Below are 25,636 nucleotides of genomic sequence, written 5' to 3'. Positions count from 1 at the left end.
TGTAAATCCTAACCATCTGCTAAGGGCAGTATTGTTCCTCCACTTCACAGGATCAGTTTCTAAGTCAACTAAGAACAAGGGTGACACATAAGCATCAGAGCTAGAAAATATACACAGGCCAATCTGCTACTCTTCATCCAGACGGTGTCCCTGAGCCTTTGAAACAAACAAAGCAGAGTAGCTTTGCAACCTGGAGAAGGTGCATGGAGGACACAGGGAGAGCCGTCCATCACAGGGACCCTGGAGGCAAGGGGTAAGCCAGTGCCATAGACAGGGGAGCATCACGTTATTGGTGCTACCTTGGCAACTCTCAAAAGTTAACGGTTCAGCTGACAGCATGAGTAAACACAATGGAAGAGATTTCACAAATTGAGACAGATTCTTCTTTGAAAATAAAATACAAATTAGAATTTCTCACTGTAGATGGCTGGCATGTTGGCACTGACTGAAAATATCTGTTCAAATGTACTCATACCAAAGTGTAGACCCCACTATATCCCTGATGCTCTTTTACCTTAACTAATATCCTGAATCACACTTGGATTCCTAAGACACAAATACAGTCATTCCTCAGTGTCTGGAGATAGGATGGCTCCACGACACAGGACAGATATAAAAATCTATAGATGTTCAAGTCCCCTATGTTCAATGACATATTTGCATATGTATATATATATATCATCAAGTGTACTTTAAATTATCTCTAGGTTATTTATAACTAATGCAATGGAAATGCCATACAGAAGCCTCTTATACTGTACTGCTTAGGGAGCAACCACGAGGAAAATTCCATACATGTTCAGTCTACACTCAATTCTTTATGAGCACTTTGCATCTGCAATTGGTTGAATCAATGAGCACAGAACTCATGGGTAAAAAGGGTCTGCTATTCTTAATGTGCTTGATAATCAAGGTCTCGCCCTGACCATGTGCATTCCCTGTCCTCAAGAAGTTTGGTCTGTGAATACAATGAACAGAGTTAGGTGGAGGACAAGAATGCAAGGAAAAGGAAATTGACCTTGATATAATATCCATGAACATGCTCACCCAGAAGGTAACACACTTCATGATACAGAGCATGTGGGTATATGAGGGTTTGGTGTGACATGGAGAGTGGCAGGACAGCACAACCCTAATGCAAATACCCCTAACTGGGAGAAAGTTTGCAGGGTTCAGGAATAGAAATACTGAGCTGAAGTGAGGAAAAGGGTTCCAACTGAAACTGGGAAGGTACACAGAGAATCAACACAGTGGCCTACTGGCCGTTGTAAGAAATTGGAACAAAATCCAAAGTGTGATGGAAAGTCTCTGGAGAGTTCAATTCTCAAGAGGGGTGAGTTGACAAATGTGCTTGTGTTTCATCAGTCCAAACTCACCAGATGCAACTTCCACAGACATCTTAGCATCACCAGACTCTGATACTACCTTCCGACCCTCCAAAGCTTCTGTGCTCTTCCCTCCCTCCCCCCCCTCCCTCCCTCTTCCCCTCCCTCCCTCCCTCCCTCCCTCTATCCCTCTCTCCTCTCCTCTCCTCTCCTCTTTTCTCCTCTCCTCTTCCAGTAAATTTTATTGAGAATCTATGCTGTGGAAATACTTTGTGAGTCCCCACAGTGGCTGAATAAGAAAATATAACTCTCTATACATTTTAATTTCCCCACTCCCATATCCAATAAGCAAGTTGACTCTCCTGTTCTTCCTGGTTCAGGATTTTATTTCTGCTTATCGAGTATCAGAAATGATTATACTAGGTCACTGCCATTATTAACAATATTTACTACAGCATTTCTAGTAAAAAAACAAAGCTTTTTCAGGCTGCAGGCTTTATTCTATGCAATTTACATAGCTCAAGAAGTTTAAATGTCAAAAGATCCTGAAGACCGGCTTTTGACATATGATGGCAAATTGCCTCTAGTATTGTTTTTGAAGGCTTTTTCTCTCTGTCCTCTTTCCAATCCATTCTATTCGTTTTATCGACAGACTAATTGTCTCCACAACAACAGGAAACCATCTCCAAATCAAGCTGAAAGCCACACAGTGTTCTGGAAGCAACATCCCAATTTGCTATACTCAAACCAATATATTCACAATTTACCTATTGCAATAGTTCTCAGTTGTGGTCAGGACACTTCTGGGGATTCCTAAAGAATCCTGCAGGGGCTCCACAAATCAGAACTTCCTTTATAACACTGAGATGCTATTTGCTTTTTACCTCACATCCTCTCTTTTTAAAAATTATTTAACTAATTTATTCAGATTACAACTCAATTGTTATTGCATCATTTGTATCCTCCCGTTCCTCTCTCCTTTCCGCTTTCACCCTATTCCCCTCCCCTAGTTCTAAGACTGAGGGGGACCTCTTTCCTATTATATGCTCATAGGCTATCAAGTCTCATGTTGGTAGCCTGCTTATTCTTTCTTTGAGTGCCATCAGGCCTCCTCACCAAGGGGAGGTGGTCAAATATGGAGTACCAGAGTTCATGTCAGAGTCAGTCCTCACTCTCCACATAACTGTGGGAATGTCCTGTCCATTGGGTAGATCAGAGTAGGGGTTCGATGTTTACTACTTGTATTGTCCTTGGTTAGTGCAATAGTTTGAGCAGATACCCCTGGGCCCTGATCCCCCCATCACGATGTTCTTCTTGTAGGTTTCTAGGACCCTCCAGGTCCTTCTATTTCCCCAACTCCTTTATTTCTCTTACTTAGAGTCCCAGTAGGATGTCCTCACATCTATCCCAGTCTCCTGGTAAGTGAAGACTGTTGTGGGACATGCATTTTGGGCTAGTGCTAATGGGCTAATGGCTAATATACCATGTGAGTGGAATGTCTCCAAGGCTGCACAGTGTGGACTTTCATAACAATCTGAGTACAGAGGCAGGTACTAGAACCTGGCTCTCTTTTATTAAAACAGACATTAGAAATAGTTCCAAAAAATACGAATCAGTACTACTCTACTTTCTTTGTTTAGAAAAATTGTAAAAGGAGTTCAAAGTTTGACTGAGTGACAGGAAATAGGAGTTTGAAGTTTTTGAGAGGGCAAACCCCGTGAGTCTCTGCAAAGGCTGTTCAAGCTTAGTCTTAGGGTAGGCACAGGAGAGGCAGAAATCACAGCTAGGCTATGGGGACCTGCAAAGTAAATAGTAGGAAGCAGTTCTTCAAGGTCTAGTATTCAGCCTGAAGAGACTGCAAGCTTCCTGGTGAAAACCCAGTGTCTGATCAACATAGCACCCAGATGCTCATCATAACAGCAGTTCATATGAAGTGGCTGCCCTCAGCATGAGATAGGAGACATGGTGGGTAGGACTTACGGGCCCCTGTGAGGAGAGCAGGAGCAGCTGGGGATAGATTTGTGGGTCCAAAGGTAGCAGAGCTTAAAATGAACACATTATACCAGAGGTCATAGTAAGTTCAGGCTGTAGTAGCAGGAGGTAGTAATATTAGCAACAACAACAACAACAACAACAACAACAACAAAAATCAGCTACAAAAAAGGCCACATATAAGTCTAGGAGAAATTATATTTAATTTTTTTAAACCTATTTTAAAACTCTTGTGACTCAATAGTTAAAAGATAATACAAAACCCTTGAACAAAAAGACCTACAAATGACAACAGGTTTCTGAAAATATGTTCACCATGATTAGTCAGTGGGGAGATGCCAGTCAGAGCCATCACATGCCACTGTGCTCCTATGTCTGGCATGGAGCATAGCGGGAGCATCACTGCGGAGGAAGAAATCTGATTCAAAGGCATATTCTGATTCTAAGCTCAGGAAACTGAGGTGCTCAACATGCCATGAACAACTGTAATTACATAGTAAAGTACATTATTAGTTTTTTTTTTCTTTTAATATGTCTATCTTGGTAAAAGGCTACTCAGCTATTCATATGCAAATATGTATGAAGTGGGTTGGACCTAACTACTTAACCAAACAATTATTGAGTCACCAAAAGCCTCACAAGCTTTCATCATGTGTACTTCCCAAGCTGCATCTGATGGGTATAGAGGAATGCATACAGTATAGAGGAATGTCCTCATGGGCCCGAGGTTCTGATCTAGGTCCCCTCAATAGAAAGTCTGTGCTCCCAACCCTTCTATTTATGGATGCACTTTCTCAACAGCACCTGGAGGCAGGTCCCAGTGTGAAGGCAGATGGCCAAGGGAGAAGAGTGATTTCCTCAGGGGTCAAGAGAGGAAGCAGGAGACTACAGGATGAAGTAGGGTAAGCGGCCCTTCCTGTTTCTGACCACTCACTAATCCCAGAATGGAAATTTGGGGAAGTGAGTGATTTTATTTGGAGTCTCTCATGAGACTGAAGAATTCCCTCACATTAAAACCAGGAAAAAGAGCAAGAGACCTTGAAGGGGGCTGGATCTTGAATTCTATTTATTTGTTCAAAGAGTGTTCTTGGATTTTTTTTTTTTTTTAATTCTGACCTCAGTGCACTTCAAGGAATGGCAGCGTGACCCTGTTTCCTGTCCTGAAGATCAGGGAGTATTTCTCTCCTGTTATGCACATATTACCATCCTCTTAAGGGGTCAGGAAAGCCCTTCATTTCAAAATCTGATTTATCTGCATCTGTAATCTTCCTGTTACCAAGGCAATCTGCATAATAACGGGGCATGAAACATTCTTATTCTCGCTTTCCAGACCTAGAAAGAAACCTTCGGAACAATGGGCCAGCATTAACTGTCTTAACCAGGGACCCATTTGCAGATTAAATTTGCTGAGAGGTCAGCTTGCAGCTGCCACCGTGCTGCAAGCCTCACGCGTCACCTACTGTGACACATCTTGAGAAGAGCTAGGGTCTTTTCCAGTCTGCTGATTCTCCGTTTCAATTAGAATAGATTTAGAGTCCCCAAGCTCTAGTTTCTAGGTGGCCTTGTACAATATTATTAATAATTCAATCATACCTGGGCTGATAGCAGGTCACATTTCTACCACCCTACACACACACAAAGCCCAAGCAGATTAAAGGGCCACCCCATGACTAATTTCTTTAGCAGTTTCATATCTGACTGACATCCATTTATCTAATTGCTGCTAGCCGATTTAATTTCATTTTGTTAGCTTAAAATAAATGGGAAAAACCTGTTTACTTTTTAAATATTTGACTCATTCTTTCTCATTGCCTGAAGCCTGTTAAGATATTCCATTCCATGCTGCGGATCTTATAATTTATCAGTTTTCATTTTCTAAATTCATTTCAGCCTCGCCTCACTATTTACAATTTGAAGTCTAATATAAAGTTTAATCTTTCACTGCAAATAATTTCATGTTCATGTGAGCCCAGTAATGGGGAGGGCAGCAGGGTGTTCACTGCGAATCTTAGAAAGTTTTAGAGACAGACATTTGTGAAAGCTTTGTTTGCATGGGTTCTAAAGTTAGTTTAGTCACTTAAATATTGTGGTACCCAGGACAGGTTTCTTCACCCAGGTCTAAGACAAGGCTGTAATAGTTTTTGTATGCAAAATTTACAGGGGGAGGGGTCTCACCCTTAAGAGCTGTGCCAGCATAGTCAGTACTTGCATAACCCCAATATGAGCATTTCCTTCTCTATAGATGGCTTGCAGTGTCCTTCATCCTTGATTCTGGCCCCAGTCTCTGAGCACGCATTACCTCATTTCTAAAAGACAGCTGGTAAGAGCACTCTTCTTCATGGCCGTGTGGTAGGCATAGCTTGGAGTTACTTCTCAGCCACGTTAATACCATTGTTATTTTACTGTATTATATGGGGCTTCCTCCTGAATTTAAATTTTTGGTGGATTTTTTTTCTATTACAACTTTACACATGTACATTTTGCGCAGTGACCACTCATGTCTCCCGCCTCCCTACAACCCCAACCACCCTTCACCCTCTACAATCGCTCATGTTTGAACATTTGCTTGTTTTCTTTTTATGACACACTAAGACTAACCAAAGCCATCTGTTTGGACCATAAGTTTGGAGCTATTCATTGATGCCTGGTAGATAGTGAATCTCCCTCTCCCAGAATCTATGGGGAGCCAGCAACTCAGAGGTAAAGGGCAGGGCTCTGTAGAGGTCGTCTTCGTCTTCACTGCAGGTAACAATAGCTCTTATGAGCTAATGATTGCGATAGATACATCAAAGTGAGGGAATGGCTTTTTGTAGTCCTTCCTCCTATCTTTGGCACTTATGTACTCTCTTACCCCCTACTTTTTTTTTACAGTGGTCTCTGAGATTTGAGGGTGCTGGTGTAAGTGACATGCAGGAGCTTATGTTTTCTTTTCAAGAATAAAGCTGTTCCCCAGGGCCAGCATGGTTTATCTATCTCCTGTGGAACTTTCAGCCAACATTCCCCAGTGTTCTTTCTAAAAAAAATTTCTACAACTCCAATCATGCTGCTCTGTTTTCTCTTGAAAGCATTGATGATGTACAACCCTTTACCCAGGCTGTCCCCAGGCTAAAAGGTTTTCCATTCTTTTTCATATAGCTAACTCTTGTCTGTCTTCATATATTTCAAGCACATTTCCTTAGTGCCTACAGAAGGTCTATTTGAATCATAGTTGGTACTTAGGCAATCATTTGTCCAATTGGCTGCTAAGTCTCCCATTCGATACATTCACAGAGGATAGGGATTTGGTTTTGGTTATGGTTGGATTACCATCCCTGTATAACCCATAGGAGCCCCACAAATAATCTGACGGATAAAAGTCATATTATTCCTGCCCTAGTTGTGGTAAGAACACCCTTGCCATGCTACAGCAAACATGCAGCCATTTTCTTCTGCACTGACAGTGCTTGCTGCTTGTTTTTTTTTTCTCATGATGAAATCTAAATGCCTCCTCCCACTATGATGCCCACTTACATCCCATTTCCTGTCAGGCAGAGCTCCGTTCTTTGGGAATTTACTGGCTCACCAATACTAGCTGTTGTAGAACGTGTAGCATATTACACTTGGTTGGGTATAGACACTAACTAAAGCCGCATCCCCCACACTCAAGGCTCCCTCAGCACAGTGGGGGATGAATCACATGCAGAAGACACTAAAGTCATGGATAATAAGCATCCTGGGAAGCTATGGGATACTTTAGGAAGTGACCTATTATCTATCATCTATTTTCCTATCATTTGGGGAGACAGTGGCTACTTCCTAAATGAAGGCTCTGTCTCCCCTTCTTTTTCCTCTCTTGCTCCCCATTCCCCCTCTCCTGTCACCTATCTTGTCCTCCCTTCTCTCCCTTCCCTCCCTCCCTCTCTCTCTCTCTCTCTCTCTCTCTCTCTCTCTCTCTGACATTGGCTGTTTCCCTCAATCTCTCATCACATTAATTTTGAGATGGTGTCTCTTGCTGAACCTGAAGCTTATAGATCTGGCTGGACTGGCTGCCTAACCCCAGGGATCCTCCTGTCTCCAGATCACCAGCCATGCCTTGTCATTCGTTTTCTTTCTCTTTCTTTCTTTCTTTCTTTCTTTCTTTCTTTCTTTCTTTCTTTCTCTGTCTGTCTGTCTGTCTGTCTCTTTCTTTTTTTGATGCTGGGAAATTGCACTCAGGACCTCAGGCAGAAAGCACTTTACCTACTGAGCCACCTCCCCAGCCTTGAATAAGGATGGCTCTTTTGAAGCTAGCACGTGGATATGAGTAGAAGTTAATAACATGAAGACGAGAGGGGAGAGAATGAACACTCTGAGAAGGACAGAGGGAAGATGCTGAGTCATTCTACATGCTGCATGTACGGCATGAATGTTCTGCATGTACTCCGAGTTAGCACACCGCACACTTTCTTTTATTCTTTCAACTGTATATTTGTTTATTGGCCCCTACATTTGTTCTTAGCAAACATTGAGTCCCCCCACTGTGCCAAATACTAACCCAATATGCAAATATAATTGTAAGACAGAAGACAAGCCTTATGCACACCGGTTTGGAACTATATACTGATATGCCTAGATCCTGTCTATATCCATGAACAGTTACAAACCATACATCATGTGGCCAGCCTCTCAGAGGATACCTGGGAAGGGCTTCGTTTCAGCCACGCATCCTGTGGAAATGTTGTCCGCTGTGGAAGGAAGGATGTTGTTCTAAAGTTATGACTAAGTCCATTTTGGGCTCAAAGACTTTGCTGTGACTGTAGAGGCATACTGCAAGTTGAGGGCTTCAAATGAAAATTATGCTAAGGAAATATCCATTCTTATTATCAGTGCTGTCATTGTCTAATCGGCAAAGTAGGAGAAAGCAGGGAGGAAGGACTGATGCATAGGTAACAGCCCTCTGCCTGAGGAAGGCAGAAGGGATCCTTGGGGCTTACTCTCACTCATTAGTGTGACTGACAACATAGCCCAAACTTTCAAATTAGCTCACTAGCCAAGTCAGACATATCCAAGTGAATTCCCCACTTCGTAAAAATGGAGAGAAATAGAGGTTACTAGATACCACCAGGGAACATTGAAATTCTATTTTCATCTGAGCCCTCTACTTTTTGACTTCCCTACTTGCAATAATTTTTTTTTTCAAATCTGTCATATTAAAATGAGTCACTCAGTCTCTTAATCTCCCTTTGACCTTTCCCTGAAGGACCCCACAGGGCACAGCCCTTGATTTATAACTTCATATCCATTTTGGAAAGGTAAAACTGAATTGAGCAGGGTGAAGTGGAGGGACTTGGCCTTCCTTTCAAATAAATACAACAAATGTGCTTGAGTTGGTAGCCCAAGTTCAAGGCCTGCAAGCTCGGCTCATAAATCCTTTTGTGAAATGAAATGAGACCCTAAAGAGAAACGCAATGGTCTAAAGTTCCTTGTCTTCAAATTTCCTGTACTTCAAAAAGGTGATATTGGCTCAGTGTTTTCTGTTTTCTTCTCACAAAGCCCTTGGTGAGGGTTTTTGAGTCCAGGGGGAAACCTAGCTTCAAATTGCTGTGGTTATAAAGAGCAGGGACAAATGACATGGTGGAGAGCAGGTGGGTGTGCAAGGCAATATTAACTCTGCACATATGAAATCACAACAAGCATAAATATTTAATTCTAATGTTTGGAAAGGAGGATTTTCTTGAAAGTTGATTTTAATGCATATGTAAATCAATTATGATTCATGACATTCCTTGCACAAACCATTATTTCAGAAAATGATGCAATCACTTAAAAACAATATTGACATTTTGAATGTTACAATACTCTTAAAGATGTATTGCCCCATATTTTCATTCTCCCCACAAAGAGGGTCTCCCAATATGAAGGAGATGAAATACAGATCACTGACCACATGGCTTCAGTTGGTCACACTTGTGTAAGTTGTGTTTCAGAGATGACCATCAATAGAGTCCTTTGGGAAGCAGATTGAGAGGAGGCAGTTTATAAAGCTATCCCTCTCCAAAATAAACCCTCGTACCTCTTCACACACACACAAAAGTTAGTGATCTTTGAATTTTTCTTAGAAGCTATTTTTTTTTTTAATCTCTGGACATGTTCTACTTTGGTATATGTCTACAACTATCTCCATTTGATTTCCTGGTACAGTTAGCTAAAAATAAAAGCCTTTAAAATCTGGGATATAATTATCCATTAGGATGTTTGATTACAATGTAAAGAAGACGTATCCAGAAATGCCACTGCTGAAGAATAATGGTCGCATGCTGGCGCCCAAGTGTGTGTGTGTGTGTTGGGGGGGGGGGGCGGATTTTATGACGAGCAAACTGCTGTATTTGAATTAGCCTTAACACAAAGAAATAGGGTTAGTGGTCCAGATAGTTCCAAGGAGACTTGTCAGGAGGGGCCTGAGCACTTCATATCTTATCCAGCTCAAAAAGCATCTCTCTGCCAGCTTTGGAGTCAACAGTGGTTTCTACAAACACTATTATCATAAAGACACTCTAGTTTGAGCATACATTTTTATACAAGGTGGGGGTGTTATTGTCTCCTTCTTGTTCATTCTCCATATTGTTTTCTTTCTTAAAAAGAAAACCTTATGTTTCTATTTTCTACATGCAGTTATATGTCTTAGCTACCAATGGTCTGGGCCACACCATCACCATTTTCATTTGGGGAGCTACAACCGCCATATCATTGGTTTTCCACCTTCCACTTGGTCCTTTGAAATCTAATGTACTTTGTTAAGTAGCCAGAGAAAACTCATTTTAGGAAATGTGAATTGAAATACACTGGGTTTCTATATAAAAATCCTTCAATGTCTTGTTTTTGTATTCAGCATAGAAACAAAATTGCCTGCCCTAGCATTTAACAAAAAAGATCCTACTCATAGTCTTTTGCAGACTTAGCCTTTCTCATCTATATATCACATCTCCTACCTGACCAATGTAGAGAAGTCTCCCCCCGTCCCCCTGACAGACACACACACTTGATAGTTGAAATATCAATTTCTCATATAATTATAATTTATTCAGAACAATAATATATGAAATTTTAGCAACCTTAGCGGTCAGTCTCCATCAAAGATGTTCATCCTGTGGATTACAATAATGATGGGCGTGGTATAATATACCCATTGGTACAATAGTGGCAAATGTTATAGGTGTAACCAAATCTCCTTCTGACTGAACTTAAGCTGCTGCTCCTCAGGAGGAGGAAACACATGCCTAGTATTGAAATTGGTTGAGGAGCTCACAGGCCCCATGGGGAAATGTGTTATTAATTTGCTATGTGACTATAGCATCAGACAGCCCTCTATTTCCTATCTCTTATATACCCATGGTTAGTGCAGCTCCTGGACCTCATTCAAGAAGTCTCCTCTTACAGTGGAAGGCTATTAACACAGAAACTCAAAACTTGTCAAAATGCAGAGAACAGGTGCAGAGTCCTTGGTGACAAATGGGACATCTATTTCACATGCCCCCTGCCCCAAGGCTAATGGATCATTGTGGGAGATAGTACCATGGAAAACAGTAGAGCTCGAAGGAGGACCAGAGTCAACACTTTCTTCTGGACATGGCAGGACCTCTGAACCCATGAGCTCTCAGCAGCTGTGGTTGCCTGCACAAGACCATAGGAAGATCAAGCCAGTCAACATTTCAGCATGGTTAGGGGGAGGAGTGTACGAGCTCCAAGCCCTAAGCGGGGAGCTAAAGACACTTGCTGGCTTCCAAGAAAGGGAAGCTCCAGGTAGTTTGACCACACTCCAATGGATGACCCTGAAGCCATGGGCACATGGGCAGTGTAGGTTAAACTTGGCATAGTATCAAAAAAGGAGTGGGCATGGAATTAAAAGGTGATTATAGCTAAAATACATTGCATGTGTGAAAAATTGCAAAGAATTAATAAAAATAACATATTTAAGAAAAAAGATATTCTTTTACCTGAGTTTAGCTGTCACTGGAGGGTGCAAACCTAAAGAAGGAATATGCTCAGTCATTATATTGCTCAATAGGGGAGACTCAGAGTGATTTCTGCTGCTTTTCAGGTCACCCTGCTATTTGGTCCACACATTGTGCTACGCTCTGACTCACCATCATAGAAATAAACTACAGTTAGTCCCTTCCCTCCTGCCCAAGATCTGCCTCTTGTTTTCTCCTTGCAACTACTTAAAATCATTAACATGAAGGAAGTCTCCATTTCAACACTGGTCCCCCTAGACACACCTTTCTAGTCAATGCTTGCAATACAAAGTTCCATCTGCAGCTACGTTTGGAACCCTGGGGCCCTGCTCACGCTAAGCACATGTTCTACCACTCAGCTGCAGTGAAGCTCTTAAGACAACTCAGCCTCATTCCCCTTCTTGCACCTCATTGCTCTAGCAATGATAAAGGCCTGCTTTCATTAAAAAGTGGATTTGGGAAGACTCCGGTGCTCACTTTGGGAGCCATTTATGGTCCCCTCCTTTACCTGAAAGTTTGAAGTCAGTGCTCTAGTCCACTGGTAATGGATATTACTTTTATTTATTTTGAAGTGGTCTGCTACTCATACCTAAATATCTGTTCTCAAATCCCACATTAGCTACAAGACCAAGCTATTATTTGTAAGGGCATTTGTGTTTTTGAGTTACACAATATCTGGAAAATCAAATGGAAAAGCTGACATTCTAATTAGGTGGTCCTTGCTTTTTATTCATTCATTTTCAACTACTTGAGAGAATGTCCTCTTCCTTTGAGGGTATAATAGGTCTCATAAGACATTCAATCAAATGGTTTCAAGTATGCAAGTTATGTGTTCTTGGCAGAGAGTGACAAAAGAAACAAGACATTTGCCTGGCTTCTTCTTTATTGGCCTTGTGACTGTTGACCTCCCAGAGTCACACCCAGGATCTGGCAATATATTGGCATCTAAGATCCACGGGCAGTGACTGAACGTATGCAGATACTATGTGGCATGGCGAGTATTCCAAGTAGATTTCTCTGATGATAGCTTCATGCTGCACAGCAATACTACTCTGTGCTAACTTCTCTCATCTGAACAACTGTGGCAATGTTTCCTGGTACCACTGTTTGACCCTTGCTGCATGCTCGCCTCAATTGCCATTATCTGTGCTTGTATTTTTCTCATCAAGTATCCATAGTGTCTCCCATCAATTTATCTGTTTCAGGCCAGGCTCATCCTATGTACAGCATGGTGTAGGAACTCCAGAGCCCATACTAAAATGCACCCTGCTCTTAGTCTTTAGCAATTATTAGAGCAAGATAACAATCTTCATTTAGTAGAGGTGTTTGGAGTTAACACTTAAGGACACGCATGCATGGCAGGACTGGTGTCAGAATCCCACCACCTTGGTCCTCTCACAGTTTTATCTAAATAAAATGGGGTACAAATCCATCACTGATTACCTGGCTTCTAGCTAATATTCTAATGCTATGTATTAAGTCAGACATGGTAAGTTTTTAATGTGATCTTATATCATAATCTACACACAGCATGACCTAAGGTGAAGGAAAGTGGACAGTGTAAAGAACTGAATGTGACCAGTTTGGTTTTCCTCTTCTCTCACTGAGTCCTGCAGTTGTCATTGATACCTAAGAATGCAGAATATTTGACAATAAAATGTTGAGCACTTTGACCCTAGTTAATGCAGACATATCATCTCACAGTCTACCTCAGCTTTGCATAGATGCTGTCTTGAGCCTGGGGGTTAGAATCTTCCCCTCTACCACCCCTGTCCTCCCACCCACAACCTCCCCACCCCCCACTTTCCTGTCTTTCCTTGCAAACATAGAATCTGGTCCACCTGCATTTTTGTATGTTTAGGCTCCAGCAACGAATCAATTATGGGAGTGACAGAACTGCCAGAGAGAATCATGGCTTCACTGCTTAACAAGCGTGTGAATTCATTGAGGAGGCTGTAAGGCAGATGAGCAGAAAAACACGAGCAGGAAGGGTATGCTTGCAAAGAAGCTTGCTTTGGGCCCTGCACTCTGTCTGCCACTTGTCAAGGATGGTTTTACCAGTCTTTCCAGATGCGGTCACCTTAAACTCCTTTTCACAGCACAGGCAGAAGTTTTGCCTTTTATCTCATGGTGGTAGTAGTAATGCAGAGGTGGATGGCAAAAAGCCCTGAGAGTTACTGGGGCCTTCCTTGCCCTATGCTAAGCTTTTCCCAGCTGTACACAGTGCTCCCATTCTCATCCCCTAAGGACTTCTCCTACCTGTTAGGGAAAAGGCTTAACGTTTTAAGCATGCTTGGGAGACTCTCTTGAGTCTGTTTACCTTTGCCTTCTCTGAGTCTCATGCTGACTTGGATGTTTTTGGAATGGCTTTGCCTTATCTGCATTTGGTTTTTTGTTTGTTTGTTTGTTTATTTGTTTCCTCCAGTGTTTTGTTGTTTCTCTTGTGTTTTGGTCTTGGAATGTGATCATTTGTGAACTATATTTTTTTCTGCTTTTTACCTGGCTAAATCATATGTTCCTTTATGATGACCTAATGTCCTAATCCCCCAAACTAGGTGTGATTCCCTGTCATTTATACCTCTGTGTCCCCCACTTCCTAGCCACTTACTCAAAGGGACTATTTAAACATATTTAAACTTTGATATGATTTGGGTGTAAAATGTTCCCTACAGGCTTTCATCCTAAAATCCTTGATCCACAGCTGGTGGCAAGTGTTTCCTGTGGTGTCAGAACCTTTGAGACCAACAGACTAGCTGGGGGAAGTGTTTTGCAGGGTGGTAGGACTTGAAGTTTATATATAGTCCACCCAGGCTCTTACCTCTTTCTGCTTCCCAGTCCTTTAGTTGAGAGTGGTCCTACTCCCGAGCTTTCCCTACCATAATGGCTCCCCTCAAACCCAGAGCCAAGATAAACCCTCCTCCCTTAAATTGCCTCAGGTGAGGGGTTTGATGGTAGCAACCATAAAAGTAGCAAACTACACATGCTTTGTACTACATTTGGCCTCTGTGGAGACTGGCACCATTCCTAATTCACAGCTGTTTTCGATAGCATCTAGTTGCATGCTTGACACATAAATCGACCCTGAACAAATGAATGGAAATCAATTATATGCAAAATCTACAGGAGTGTTCTCATTTTTTTTGAGATGGGGAAAGGGGTTAAAAGGGGTTAAATAAGTTGCCTAAGGGTGCACAATTAGCAAATTGAGACGCCAAGCTCTGAGCTGAAGATGGATTTCCAAACCCACAGTTCACAACTGCATTGCGGCATTTGCCTTCGCAAAAATTTCTTAAAGCTATTCCAGAAAAAAGAAATTAGTATAGACTGTTTATCTGAGAGAACAAATGAGCAGAAAAGGCTGCCAGGATGCCAGAAGCTGATCTTTCTCTTGTCTGATGTCACTGCTGTAGGAAAGAATCCAGGTGCTTTGCCTCTTTTCTGCACCCTGAAACATGGCTTCTGCCTCTCAACTATAGGTGGCAGTGGATCCAGGCAAGCTATAGCATTATTATTTCCATCTCTCTAAAGATCTACATGAGAGAGAGAGAGAGAGAGAGAGAGAGAGAGAGAGAGAGAGAGAGAGAGAGAGAGAGAGAAAGAGAGAGAACACATCATGTTTCTTACATTCTTAGAGAGGTTGCCCAGGCAACAAAGGCAGACCCAGCTGAGACAAGCATGCCACAGCATCTGTGCATTCTCCCAGACTGGTGCCTGCTTCTGTGGGGCAGCAGCCAACTGTGCTAACACACCGTTTTAACCGTGTGCCACTCAGAGGCTTACCTGGACACAGCTTTTTGAATGTCCACACAGACAGCTAAAACAACAGCTCCAGATGCTTACTATGTGGTCAAAGGAGATGTTTGAAATATAGGTGAAAAGCTCCCCTGTGAAAATTTGGAACTTGTCACAAGGGAAACATTGGCCATCGAGTTATACATTCATTTTAAAAGATTGAGTTAGTTCATACAATGACAGCTGCTGATATAGCCTGTCTCTTAACATCTGTGTCACTTTCCATGACACCTCACCATGAATTTGTTCATCTGTATAATGGGCTTCTAAACATGAATCATTACCAAAGATACATCAGTGAGACCTGAGAAAATGTAAGGTACATAATTTGTGGCATATAGCCAGAGTTTAAGTGAAAACAATTATCAGAGATTTTTCTTATTTTCTTTCTATTTGAAACAGTAGATGGAAAGATTCTATTCTCTTCCTTCCTATCTATTTGTTGGTTTAAATTTTGTGGGGAAACAAATTAACCTGGTGTCTGCTCCTATAACTGGTAAAATGGGTTGCAAACTCATGGTGTGGACTGTCTTTGATAGATACAATAAAATCTTTACCTAGCTGAACAGAGCACAAGACATAGACAGTGGGGGTTGAGGAAATGCACTAAAAGCATCAACCATGGTATGTGCAGGCAGGACAAAATAGCATAGGATCTAGATCTTTGACAGAAGATGTACACCCCCCAAGAGCTGCCAAACATGCTTTTCAGGGAAGGCAGCAACAATGTACAACCTGATGGTTTTGTTCAGAAGCACTTTCCAACTGAGTTACTCCAGCACAGCTGGTGCTTTTTGGTACAGAACTGCATGTCTCTCGGCCTCTGTCAAAGACAGAACTCACAGAGGCTTGCTGGTACATGGATGTAAGAGAAGAAGAGGCGGGACACAGACAAAAAGCCCCAGAGCAGAAGGAAGCTTCTGCCAGCCTGCTCCCAGCCTGGAGAACTTCATATATGCATATATGTGGGTTTGTGTTTATCTGCCTATATGTATTCATGCATATGTACATGTGTGCAGGTATATATACGTGTGTTTCCCTATGTGTATGGGCATGAGTGAGTATATCAGTTATATCCCTCTATCTTTTAAAAAAGATTTATTTATTTATTTTATGCATATGAATTCTCTACTACACGTACACCTAGATGCCAAAAGAGGCCATTAGATTACATTGTAGATGGTTGTGAGCCACCATGTAGTTGTTGGGAATTGAACTCAGGACCTCTGGAAGAGCAGACAGTGCTCTTAACCACTAAACCATCTCTCTAGCCCCCAATTGTCTTTTTAAAAACATGTCTAAATAGCTTTTCATTGTATTAGAGAGCTATTGTTCAGGCAGAGCTTTTAAAGTAATTTATCATTTGACCACCAAATCTTCTTTGAAGAAAATTCAAATGAAATAGAATATGTACATGTCTATTTCTGCAAACTAATCCATTTCTGGCTGAAAAAAGAAACCCAGCCCTTTTAGAGCACAGGTTCAATGTGTTAGCCATGGCCTTTGTTCTTGAGTTCTGAAAAATCTCAAGAAGCAACTCCAGAATGAATAACGTCCAAAAGATTATCTGGAGCTAAGCTAGCACCAGTGGCCAATATTTTCAAAACCATCTAGAGTTTTCTATTTTAACTGAAGTGCTAATTAATAAAAGAAATGTCTTATTAATGTCCATATAATAATTACCCAAACACAATTCCATCTGCTAAGTAGTCAGCAACAAGACAAATGACTGCGTTCAGTTAAACAGATTATCAAATGCCTTTGGGAGTACAATCTAATAGCCCCAACTAGACCATGAATCAAATAGCCACTCCTTTTGCCACGTGGGCAGGCAGCAGCGATACCATCTCCTGTATAAGGGATGACAGAGCAGAAGCGCCACGTGGGTCCTCCCTCCCCCTAGAGAACACCATCATGCAAGCAATGCAGTTCATATGTCTGCCTCTTACCACCGCTGTACTGTAGCTTAGGTCTTGGTTTCTTAAAACGATACAAGAAAAAAGTCCCCAAATATGTCATTTCCAGTTAAACTCTATCCTACCCAGAGCATTCGGTGAAGTTTCCCAGATGCTAATAGAGAGAAGAGATTTCATCTTCCTGTGACTCTGTCCTCATTTCATCTCTGCCTCTCTTATGACATTCGTTAGCAGCATGTCTCGAGGCTTGTGACAGGCACCCCAAGAACAGAGACCACCTCCTTTGAGCCTCTTGGAGCTAACAACAACAACTAACAATGACAACAAACCATGCTTAAGTCCCATCTCTAGTGACGTTAAGTGTACCAGCCCTTGGATGCATGCTTTAATTTACTCAGCACTTAGATCTTTAAAAGGCGTCACTTCATTTTCACAATTCACAATGGTGCATCCTCATACTGCGCATGACACATCAAGGGGCTTGAGTGACAGTGCTTGGATTTATTCCTAGATATGGAAGCTTCTCCGATGATGCTCTGAAACACTCGGCTGACTGGCACCTGCTTCATGCAGTGCCCAGGTCAGGGTTAAATGCACGGCAGACATCAGTACAAGTTGCACCCTCATCTGTAGTTTCTGTCTGAGTGTTCGTTTTTGTTTTGTTTTGTTTTGTTTTTTTTTTAACCAGGTTAACATGATACAAAGTCCCATCATTTGCACTATTAGTACAGATTCTCTGAAAGTCTCCAGAAAAGTTTCTCTTACCTTTTTTATTGTTGTTAATATGAGCATCTCTTCAGGGTTCTTCCTTCTAGCTCAGTATCTGTCAGGATGAAATTGACGGTTGGTCTGTTTTTTTTCCCCCTCTGTTGTTGTTCTGGAGTTACTCACATGTTGGGCTGCACGGCAGGTGGTAGGAGGCAGCCCTGTGTTCTTGGTACTTTCTCCCAGCTCTTTGCAGCCTCATGGGCTCTTCAGTCTGACAGGGCAGGGCCCTAGACCTAGTGGCTACTGACTTCACAATGGTCAGTGTCTCCTCTTGATGGGGTAAGGGGCTTTTGCTAGGTTAATCTTCTCAGGACGAAGAATTTTCCTCCATCCTGATAGTAACCTTACTGCCATGCATCCCATGGACTTGGAGGCAGTACACTTTACTCTTAGTTCTAAACTAGAACCGTATCTGGTTTATGCCAATCAGGACAGGCTGAGTTCAAATGGATGACTCAGTTATGACCTCTGAGAGACAAGGAGAGGTTTACTGTGCTTTGTAAGAAAAAATGCTTCTTGATTTAGAATTCCCGCAGCAGAGATAGTTTTTTTTTCCCTCCATCATTCAAAAAGGAAAAGATCTCTAAAGTTGTTGAATCATGTTGCAGCCATGAAGGAATTCAGCTTTCAGAGTAGGATGGATGCCATAAAATTCCAAGGGCTGGGAAGAGATTGATTAGGGTGACTAATGAACCCCTTAATCAAGCGTTATTCCAAAGCTTGGACTGTTTCTGGACTTTTCCATGCTGTGATTCTCTTTTGATCAAGACGGTTTTGAGATGCAGATTTGTTTTCTGACATTAATACTGGAAGATTTTTAATAAACACATGTGACAGCTCTTGACTGTTTCCTGCTCACTGTCATATCCATTTTCCCTCCAGAATTACAAATCTCACAGTAGACCGAAGGACCAGAGGATCCCTTGCTGGCTCATCTCAGTGCTCAGCCAGGAAAGCCCTGCTAGAAACTATTTCCGTGAGAATATATTTTAGATGAGAAAGCATTACCTTGAATTAGAACTGACTGCATGTTTTGGGTGTGATCACACAGTGCCCTCATCCGCAGTGCTTTCTTCCTATGGTTGTCACAAAGCCTGATTGTGAAGATGCAATGAGATCACCGCCGTGGGACCATAAGTCACAGCCACACTCACAAGCAGGCCAGTCCACCCAAATGAAACCCATGTGGCTTCTTCCAGGATATCATTTACACTAAATATTTCCAAATGCACTGCTAATTGCTTAGAAAAAAGTGTTCTCTCAGCTCCAAATAGAGTGTCTCCATCAGTTCCCTCCCCCAGGAGCTCAGGGAACCCTGAGGAAGAGGAAGTAGAAGACACCAAAGAAAACAAGGCCCTCTGAATCAACATTAGCAAAGCAGCGTGCACAGGGCCTGCACAGGTCTACACCAGCTCCTCTGTGTCTGTGTTATGGTTTCCAGTTTAGCGTTTTTATGGCTTTCCTGAGTGAGTGAACCGGGGGTGGGGGCTGTCTCTGATTCTTGTGCTCTTAGGCTCTTTTTCTCTGGTTGGTTTGTCTTGTCTAACTTTGGTGTCATGGTTTTTGTTTTATCTTGTTAATTTTATTTTGTTTTTTTAAGAAAATGAATGAATGAATGAGTGAATAGATAAGTGAATGAATGAAAATCTAGCCACCAGGGTAATGGATAACAACTGAACTGTTATTTATAACTTCCGGGAGAGGGAAAATCAGTTTTCTCCAATGGAGTGACACTGGGTATATCAATCACTCCAGGGCAGGCCTCATGTTCAGGGGTAGTTGACCAACATATAATGGGTTTTGTTTGTTTTTCCTTTCTTTCAAGGCATGTTTTTATTTTGTATTGTTGGTTTGGGGGAGTTTTGTTGATGTATTGCATTATTTATTTTTTTGAGAAAAAACTTAAAGCTGGGGATAAGGAGAGGGAGGAGATCAGGAAGGACTTGGGGGATGGGAAGAATATGATCAAATTATATTTAAATTTAAAATTGTTTTAAATAATAAAAGTATAATGTAATAGAAATTATATTTTAAAAGTAAAGGAAGGAAGGGAAGAAAGAAGGGAGGGAAGGAGGGAAGGAGGGAGGGAGGGAGGGAGGGAGGGACGGAGGGAGGAAGGATTCTCTGACTCAGGCATGCTGCTTGCATGTGCTGTTTGTTTGAACTGTGATCCTGGAGAACCTCAGTGGGAGCAGCATGTATGTAAACATGGCTGCTTCATGTTGATGGGATAGCTTGAACTGGATCTTTTGAACTTGTATCTATAAAGGATGCCTTGTGCCCAAAGCTGGACATTAGTTACAAGGATAGCGAAGGATGGGACAATCAAAAGAGATGGGAGCAGTTGACACTGACTCTCTCAAGGGGCGGTGGAGGAGGGTGGGTGGGTGGGGTTATCTCAAGGGTGAGACAGTGCAGCAGCATTAATTCCTGCTTGCATTTAGGGCCAGCTTCATGTGTGAGGATGTTGCATTATCACAAAGGATATTGTGATCAGAAGGGCCCCATGCTTGTCTTAATGACCTATTGTCTGAATCTTGAAATTTGAAATGCATTTTGAATGAGGGTCCCTATGTTTTCATTTTCCTGGGCTCATAGTTCTATAAGTGGCTCTTATTCCAGATCTTATTAAAGATCTCCATCGCCATCTTCACTGAAACCATGTGACGAAGGAAAGAACAGAGATTCTGCCAAAGGTTCTCTTTTGATAGTCCAATGATTCCTTAGCCTTTCTGACCACATGTTTCTTCCCTGATTATAATAGTTTTGTTGAACAAATACTCTTAGTGTGCCTTTATAGTTTTCTTTCAACTACTGTGTATATCTTTATGTGTATAATGTGTGTGTAGTGCATATGTATGTGTGGTACATGTGCGTGTGTGTGTGCGCGTGCGCGCGCGCGCGTGTGCGCGTGTGCGCGTGTGCGCGTGTGCGCGTGTGCGCGTGTGTGTGTGTGTGTATGCATGCATGTAGAGGTCAGAGGAAAATATCAGGTGTTTGTCTTTCCCTGTCAGCTGGAGATGGAGGTCTGTTTTCTTAGGTTTCTATTGTTGGGACAAAGAGCATGTATGACCAAAAGTAACCTGGGACTTAATGGGCTTATTTCATTTTACACTCCCATGTAACAGTGAATCATTTGGGGAATTCAGGGTCCAGAAAAGCAGGAACTGAATTGGAAGGCATGGAATGTTGCTGCTTACTGGCTTACTGGCTGGGCTGCTCAGCCTGCTTTCTCTTGTGCCCCAGGACTACCTGCCTAGGGGTAGCACCACCCACAGTGGGCTGGGGCCTTTTAACATCAATCATTTATCAAGAAGATCCCCTACAGACTTGCCTACAGGCAATTAATGGACTAATTTTCTCAACTGAGGTTCCTTCTTCCCAGATAACTATAGCTTGTGTCAAATTGTCAAAAAAAATAATAATCAGGATAACCATCTTCATGTGTGTACTCTGGTGTAACTAGTATCCCAACTTTCAGGAATGTTCTTGTCTCCATACTTGATCTTGTCACAGGCATGTTTATACATGCAATTTTTTGTGATTTCTAGGGATCCAAATTCCTATCCCCATGCTTGTATGCCAACTGCTTTATCTGTCCAGCCATCTCTGCAGTCCCATTTGCTATATTTTTTTTGTGGTCTTTTCTTAATATGTGTTCCAGCCTTGCATGGTTACTAAGGTATTACTAGCTTCTCTTGATTAAATAGAATCTTTGTTATAATATAATCCACTACATCTTTTCTCCTTTGTGCTCTTACTATTTTAGACCTGACAATACAGTATTAAAATGGTTTGCATGTAAGCCTCTATCTTTTAAAGAAACGGGAGGAACTCATATAAATGTATTCATGGGATATTTTACGCCAAGTCTCATATTTATCAAGTGAAACCTTCCTTTCTTCCTGTGGATACACGTCACCTTCTGGTGACACATGTGCAGAACTTTCTCCCTTATTTCACTCTTACCAGGCACATCTGCTAGTAACTCATATGCTTGGCATCTGTTGATCTGTGAACGTCTTTGTTTTGCTCACACCTGAACAGTTCTGTTTGACATAGAATTCTTGTTTGACAGTATTTCCTTACTGCACTGTGGAAATGTCACTCTTCTGCCTTCTGCCACCAGTGGCTTCTGATGACAAGCCATATGGGTTGTACCGGTGCTCACCTCTGCAATGAAGTCACCTTTTCCCTGCTATTTTCAAGGAATTTCTCTTGGGATGTGGCTCTTAACAGTTTGGCCACGATACTAATGGGCTGGACCTATTTGCATTTACACTTTTGTTTCTTGGGGATTCTTGGATACATAAGTTACTTTAGTAAAAAGCAAATATGGGACGTTTTATATCAACTGTCTTCCTCCTCCCTCCCCAATCCTTACATTCTCTCTTCACTTCTGTAGACTGGATGCCTTGATTGGAACACACTATGTAGGCCAGGCTAGCCTCCAACTCACAGCAACCCTCCTGCTTTTGCCTCCCAAATGTTAGGATTACAGATGTGCACCACCACGCCTCACTTTCAACTAACTTTTCTCTCCTCTAAGACTCTCATTTCACGACTGGTAATCTTCTATCTACATCCTCTGAGACTGGCTATCTTACTTCATCCCTTTCTCCACTCCTTATATTGGGAAATCTCCACTGATTTATAGCTCACAGACTCTTTTTGTCTCCCAAGCTTGCCATTACATTAGACACAGGCAATAGTGACCCTCAAGGGAAAAAAAATACCAGAGCTCTCTAGTGAATGATCTTGTAAGCCATTGCATCTCCTGCTGCTAGAAACTTCATTTGTCACATCTCAGTCATGTCTGTGTCATTATGACAGACTTCTATTTGTTGGTGTATTGCTATCTCACTTTCCTTTAATTCTTTCAACAAAGTATGCTTTATTTTTTTGAAAATATTTACAATAGCTGCTTGGAAGCCTTTGTGTGCTTGTAACATCAGATCTTTGCCATGGCTGCTTCCTTTCTTCAGTGTGGGCCATACCTTCCTTAGCATGTCTCAGCATAATTATTTTTTAAATGGGACTCTTCCGATCATGTTCTCTGGCTACTCTGAGCTCTGATATTCTTTCCCTTGTTGAACTCTATTGTTGGTCTTTCATTTATAGCCTCCCTGGCCTAAATTCTTATTCTTTAATGTCTACCAATGACCATGTATCAGCTGTGCCTTAAAACCCTGAGATTTCCATTCCTTGAAGTGGGCTCTCTTGGTGGCACAGATTCAAATTCAAGCTGTTTTCAAGCTTTGTTCAGTTTTTGTTCCTGCTGGAGTCTTTTAAGCCTGGCATGTACGTGATACTAACCAGAAACATGAGAAGGTTTTTTTTTTTTCTATCCAGCTTTTCCATGTGCACAGCTTCAGTCAGCAGGGGAGTTCCCAGAGGCAACTGGGACACCATGGCAGGGTTGCCATTGACCTTTTCAACCCACCCTTTTCCAGGGTCATCATTTCTGTGCTGACTATACACACTGCCAACTTCTCCAAATACAGGAGTTCCTGTCTACAGAAAAGTTCTTGGTTGCCATGACTTGCCCCACTTTGGCAGAACCTATAAGGTAGAATGAGGCAGGTAAGAGATACCTCAGGCCAGCACATCTCAAAGTCTCACTGTTCTTGTGAGAAGCTCAGTGTTCTTTCTATCATCTATCTATCTATGTATCTATCTATGTATCTATCTATGTATCTATGTATCTATGTATCTATCTATCTATCTATCTATCTATCTATCTATCTATCTATCATCTATCATCTATCATCTAAGATAGTGTGGTGGTTGAATGAGAATGGCTCCTATAGGCTCAGATATTTGAATACTTGGTCCCCAGTTGGTTGGGACTCTTTGGGAAGGATTAGGAGCCCAGTAATTTAAGAAGCGGAAACTGTTGTTTGTGTTGGGTCATTTTCAAAGCATGAAATAGTTGTGGATGCCCATGTCTTCAAGTTTCATCCCTTCATTTTGGAGAGAGAATCTATCCTATCTCCTGTCAGGGCAATAGCCAAAAGTCCCATGCTCTGCCTTTGGTTTTGGTTTTGCTCATTATCTTTATTCTGTCACAGATGCCCTTTCACATGGCTGAGTTGAATATACACTAATGACTTGGCAGCAATAAAATTTCACTTATGTACAAGAGATAACTTGAGTAACAAAACATATGTTACTGCTATAATGAACTAGGCAAACTGACTTGCAACAACCTAAGACATCCAATGAACACCCTAAATACCTTGCTGTGTTTCTTACTGTCAAGCCTTTCCTATAGGCATGGAATGGCAGAGAATTACTGAGAGCCTGCATGCTGTATCTCGTTACTCTACAACTGTGTAGACTCCAGTAATGAATTTTGACCTTTTCCACTAAGTCTGGACTTGACCTAAGGGCCCTTCTCAGTCAGATCTCCAGACAGCATCGCATACTTGAGAAGATAAGATCTCTTCTCCGTGCCTTCATGACTCCAGAAGTAGAAGCTAAAATTTTTCATGCCACCTTCCATCCTTCCACAAACCAGCCAAGGCTTTGGGTCAGTTTTGACTTGTTTTACTTAGGTACCAGGCATAACAAATTTGATTTACTTTTCTCCTGAATATCTGTTTCTATTCTTGTGGTTATTTGTAAATTGGTTTTCATGGTTTTAAAACCATACCCATTTATTAGCTCTTCTCAGATTTATATTTTTTAAATGAGGTAACAGTTGCCAAAGAAACTTTAAGGGAAACATTTCAAAGAAATGTCCAGAGAAGAATTCATAGTTAAAAAGAGGGAGGAGCAAATGGAGGAAAAAAAAAAGGAAGGATGAAGAAAGGAAGAAATGTTGCTGGGAATTGATATTTTAATCTTAATCTTGGTGATCCATGCAGTATGTTGATTCATACAATTTTTAAGTTCTGAGAAGTCTTGCAAGCAAATAGTCAGCTTAATTAAACATTGTTTTCAACATAAACTCAAAAATTAAAAAATAAATAGTCCAATATATAATAAAAGTGAGTACCAGCTGCAGGGTGTAGGCTCTGCAGAGAGACTTACATGGGTTTATACCTGGCTTTACCTTTAGCAATAGTTACTTCATGTCCCTGACGTTGAGTTCCTTCATTTGTTACATGGGAACCACATCTATATCACAGTCCTGGACTAGGACTAAAACAAAGATAAATAGTCAGGGTCAAATACGGTAGGCACCCCCATCGTCTTTATTACGTTAAACAACTATCAGTATGCCAAGAATTAGATGCAGGGGATACAGACTAGAAGGTGCTTCTTCACCTCATGATATTTGCGTTCTATAGGCAGGAGGCAGATTAGAGGCATATAAGCCAATGGAGAAACAGTTTCTGACTAGTCACACTATTATAAAGAACATCAATCAGGGTTATGTGTTAGAAGAAAAGAGCAAGGGCTGCTTTGGGCTGGATATCCCAGAAGGCTTTTCACAGCAAAGGACTCCTGCAAATATTGAGAGCTGAATATTGGAGGAGCCAGCCAAGCAAGTGATCATGGAGGAAGGGAAGGAATGGAAGGGCAGCAGAGAAAATAGTCTTAACTTGTTCAGGATGAAGGATGGCTGGTTAAGGAGACCATAGGTCACAAATAGCATCTTTCTATATACAGACCAGCACGTCTGGGCCTAAATTTGTGGGAGGAGCACAAAACTCATATGTTCCTTCTAGTAGGCAGCAGAAGGAGAGTGGCTGCTTTGACGATGTAGGAAGCCTAGCAGGATACTGGAACATATATAGGCAGAAGACAAAGTTAGTAGGTTAGGGAGAAAATTCCCTTTCAGTATACATTTGAAACTCTTGGGAGAGTAAAGAGAAAAGGCTTGAAAATAAGGAATGAAACAATGTTTGAAAATTTTGGGAGAGCA

General features: G+C 41.6%; 1 protein-coding gene across 8 annotated transcripts in view; it reads right to left on the bottom strand.

Moving 5' to 3' along the window:
* Nucleotides 1-25,636, bottom strand: part of PPP2R2B (protein phosphatase 2 regulatory subunit Bbeta) — a 405,554-nt gene that overhangs the window by 264,903 nt on the left and 115,015 nt on the right. Inside the window, exons 1-4 of one of the 8 annotated variants that reach the window (XM_084778208.1) lie at nt 17,761-17,964; nt 11,270-11,300; nt 10,848-10,946; nt 7,973-8,020 (exon numbers count right to left, since the gene is read on the bottom strand). The exons of 4 other annotated variants lie outside the window; for them this stretch is intronic. In XM_084778208.1, coding sequence (XP_084634334.1) covers nt 7,973-8,020; nt 10,848-10,923 — 124 coding nt within the window. In that variant the 5' untranslated portion in view covers nt 10,924-10,946; nt 11,270-11,300; nt 17,761-17,964. Of the gene's footprint in view, nt 1-7,972; nt 8,021-10,847; nt 10,947-11,269; nt 11,301-17,760; nt 17,965-25,636 lie in introns of those variants that run through there. 3 more of the 8 variants (XM_084778202.1, XM_084778210.1, XM_084778212.1) reach the window with 3 other exon arrangements.

This window comes from Acomys minous (assembly GCF_964271855.1).
Source record: "Acomys minous genome assembly, chromosome: 4".
Lineage (NCBI taxonomy): Eukaryota > Metazoa > Chordata > Mammalia > Rodentia > Muridae > Acomys > Acomys minous.
Note: the sequence above shows the minus strand (reverse complement) of the source record. Positions and strands in the feature narration are given on the sequence as shown.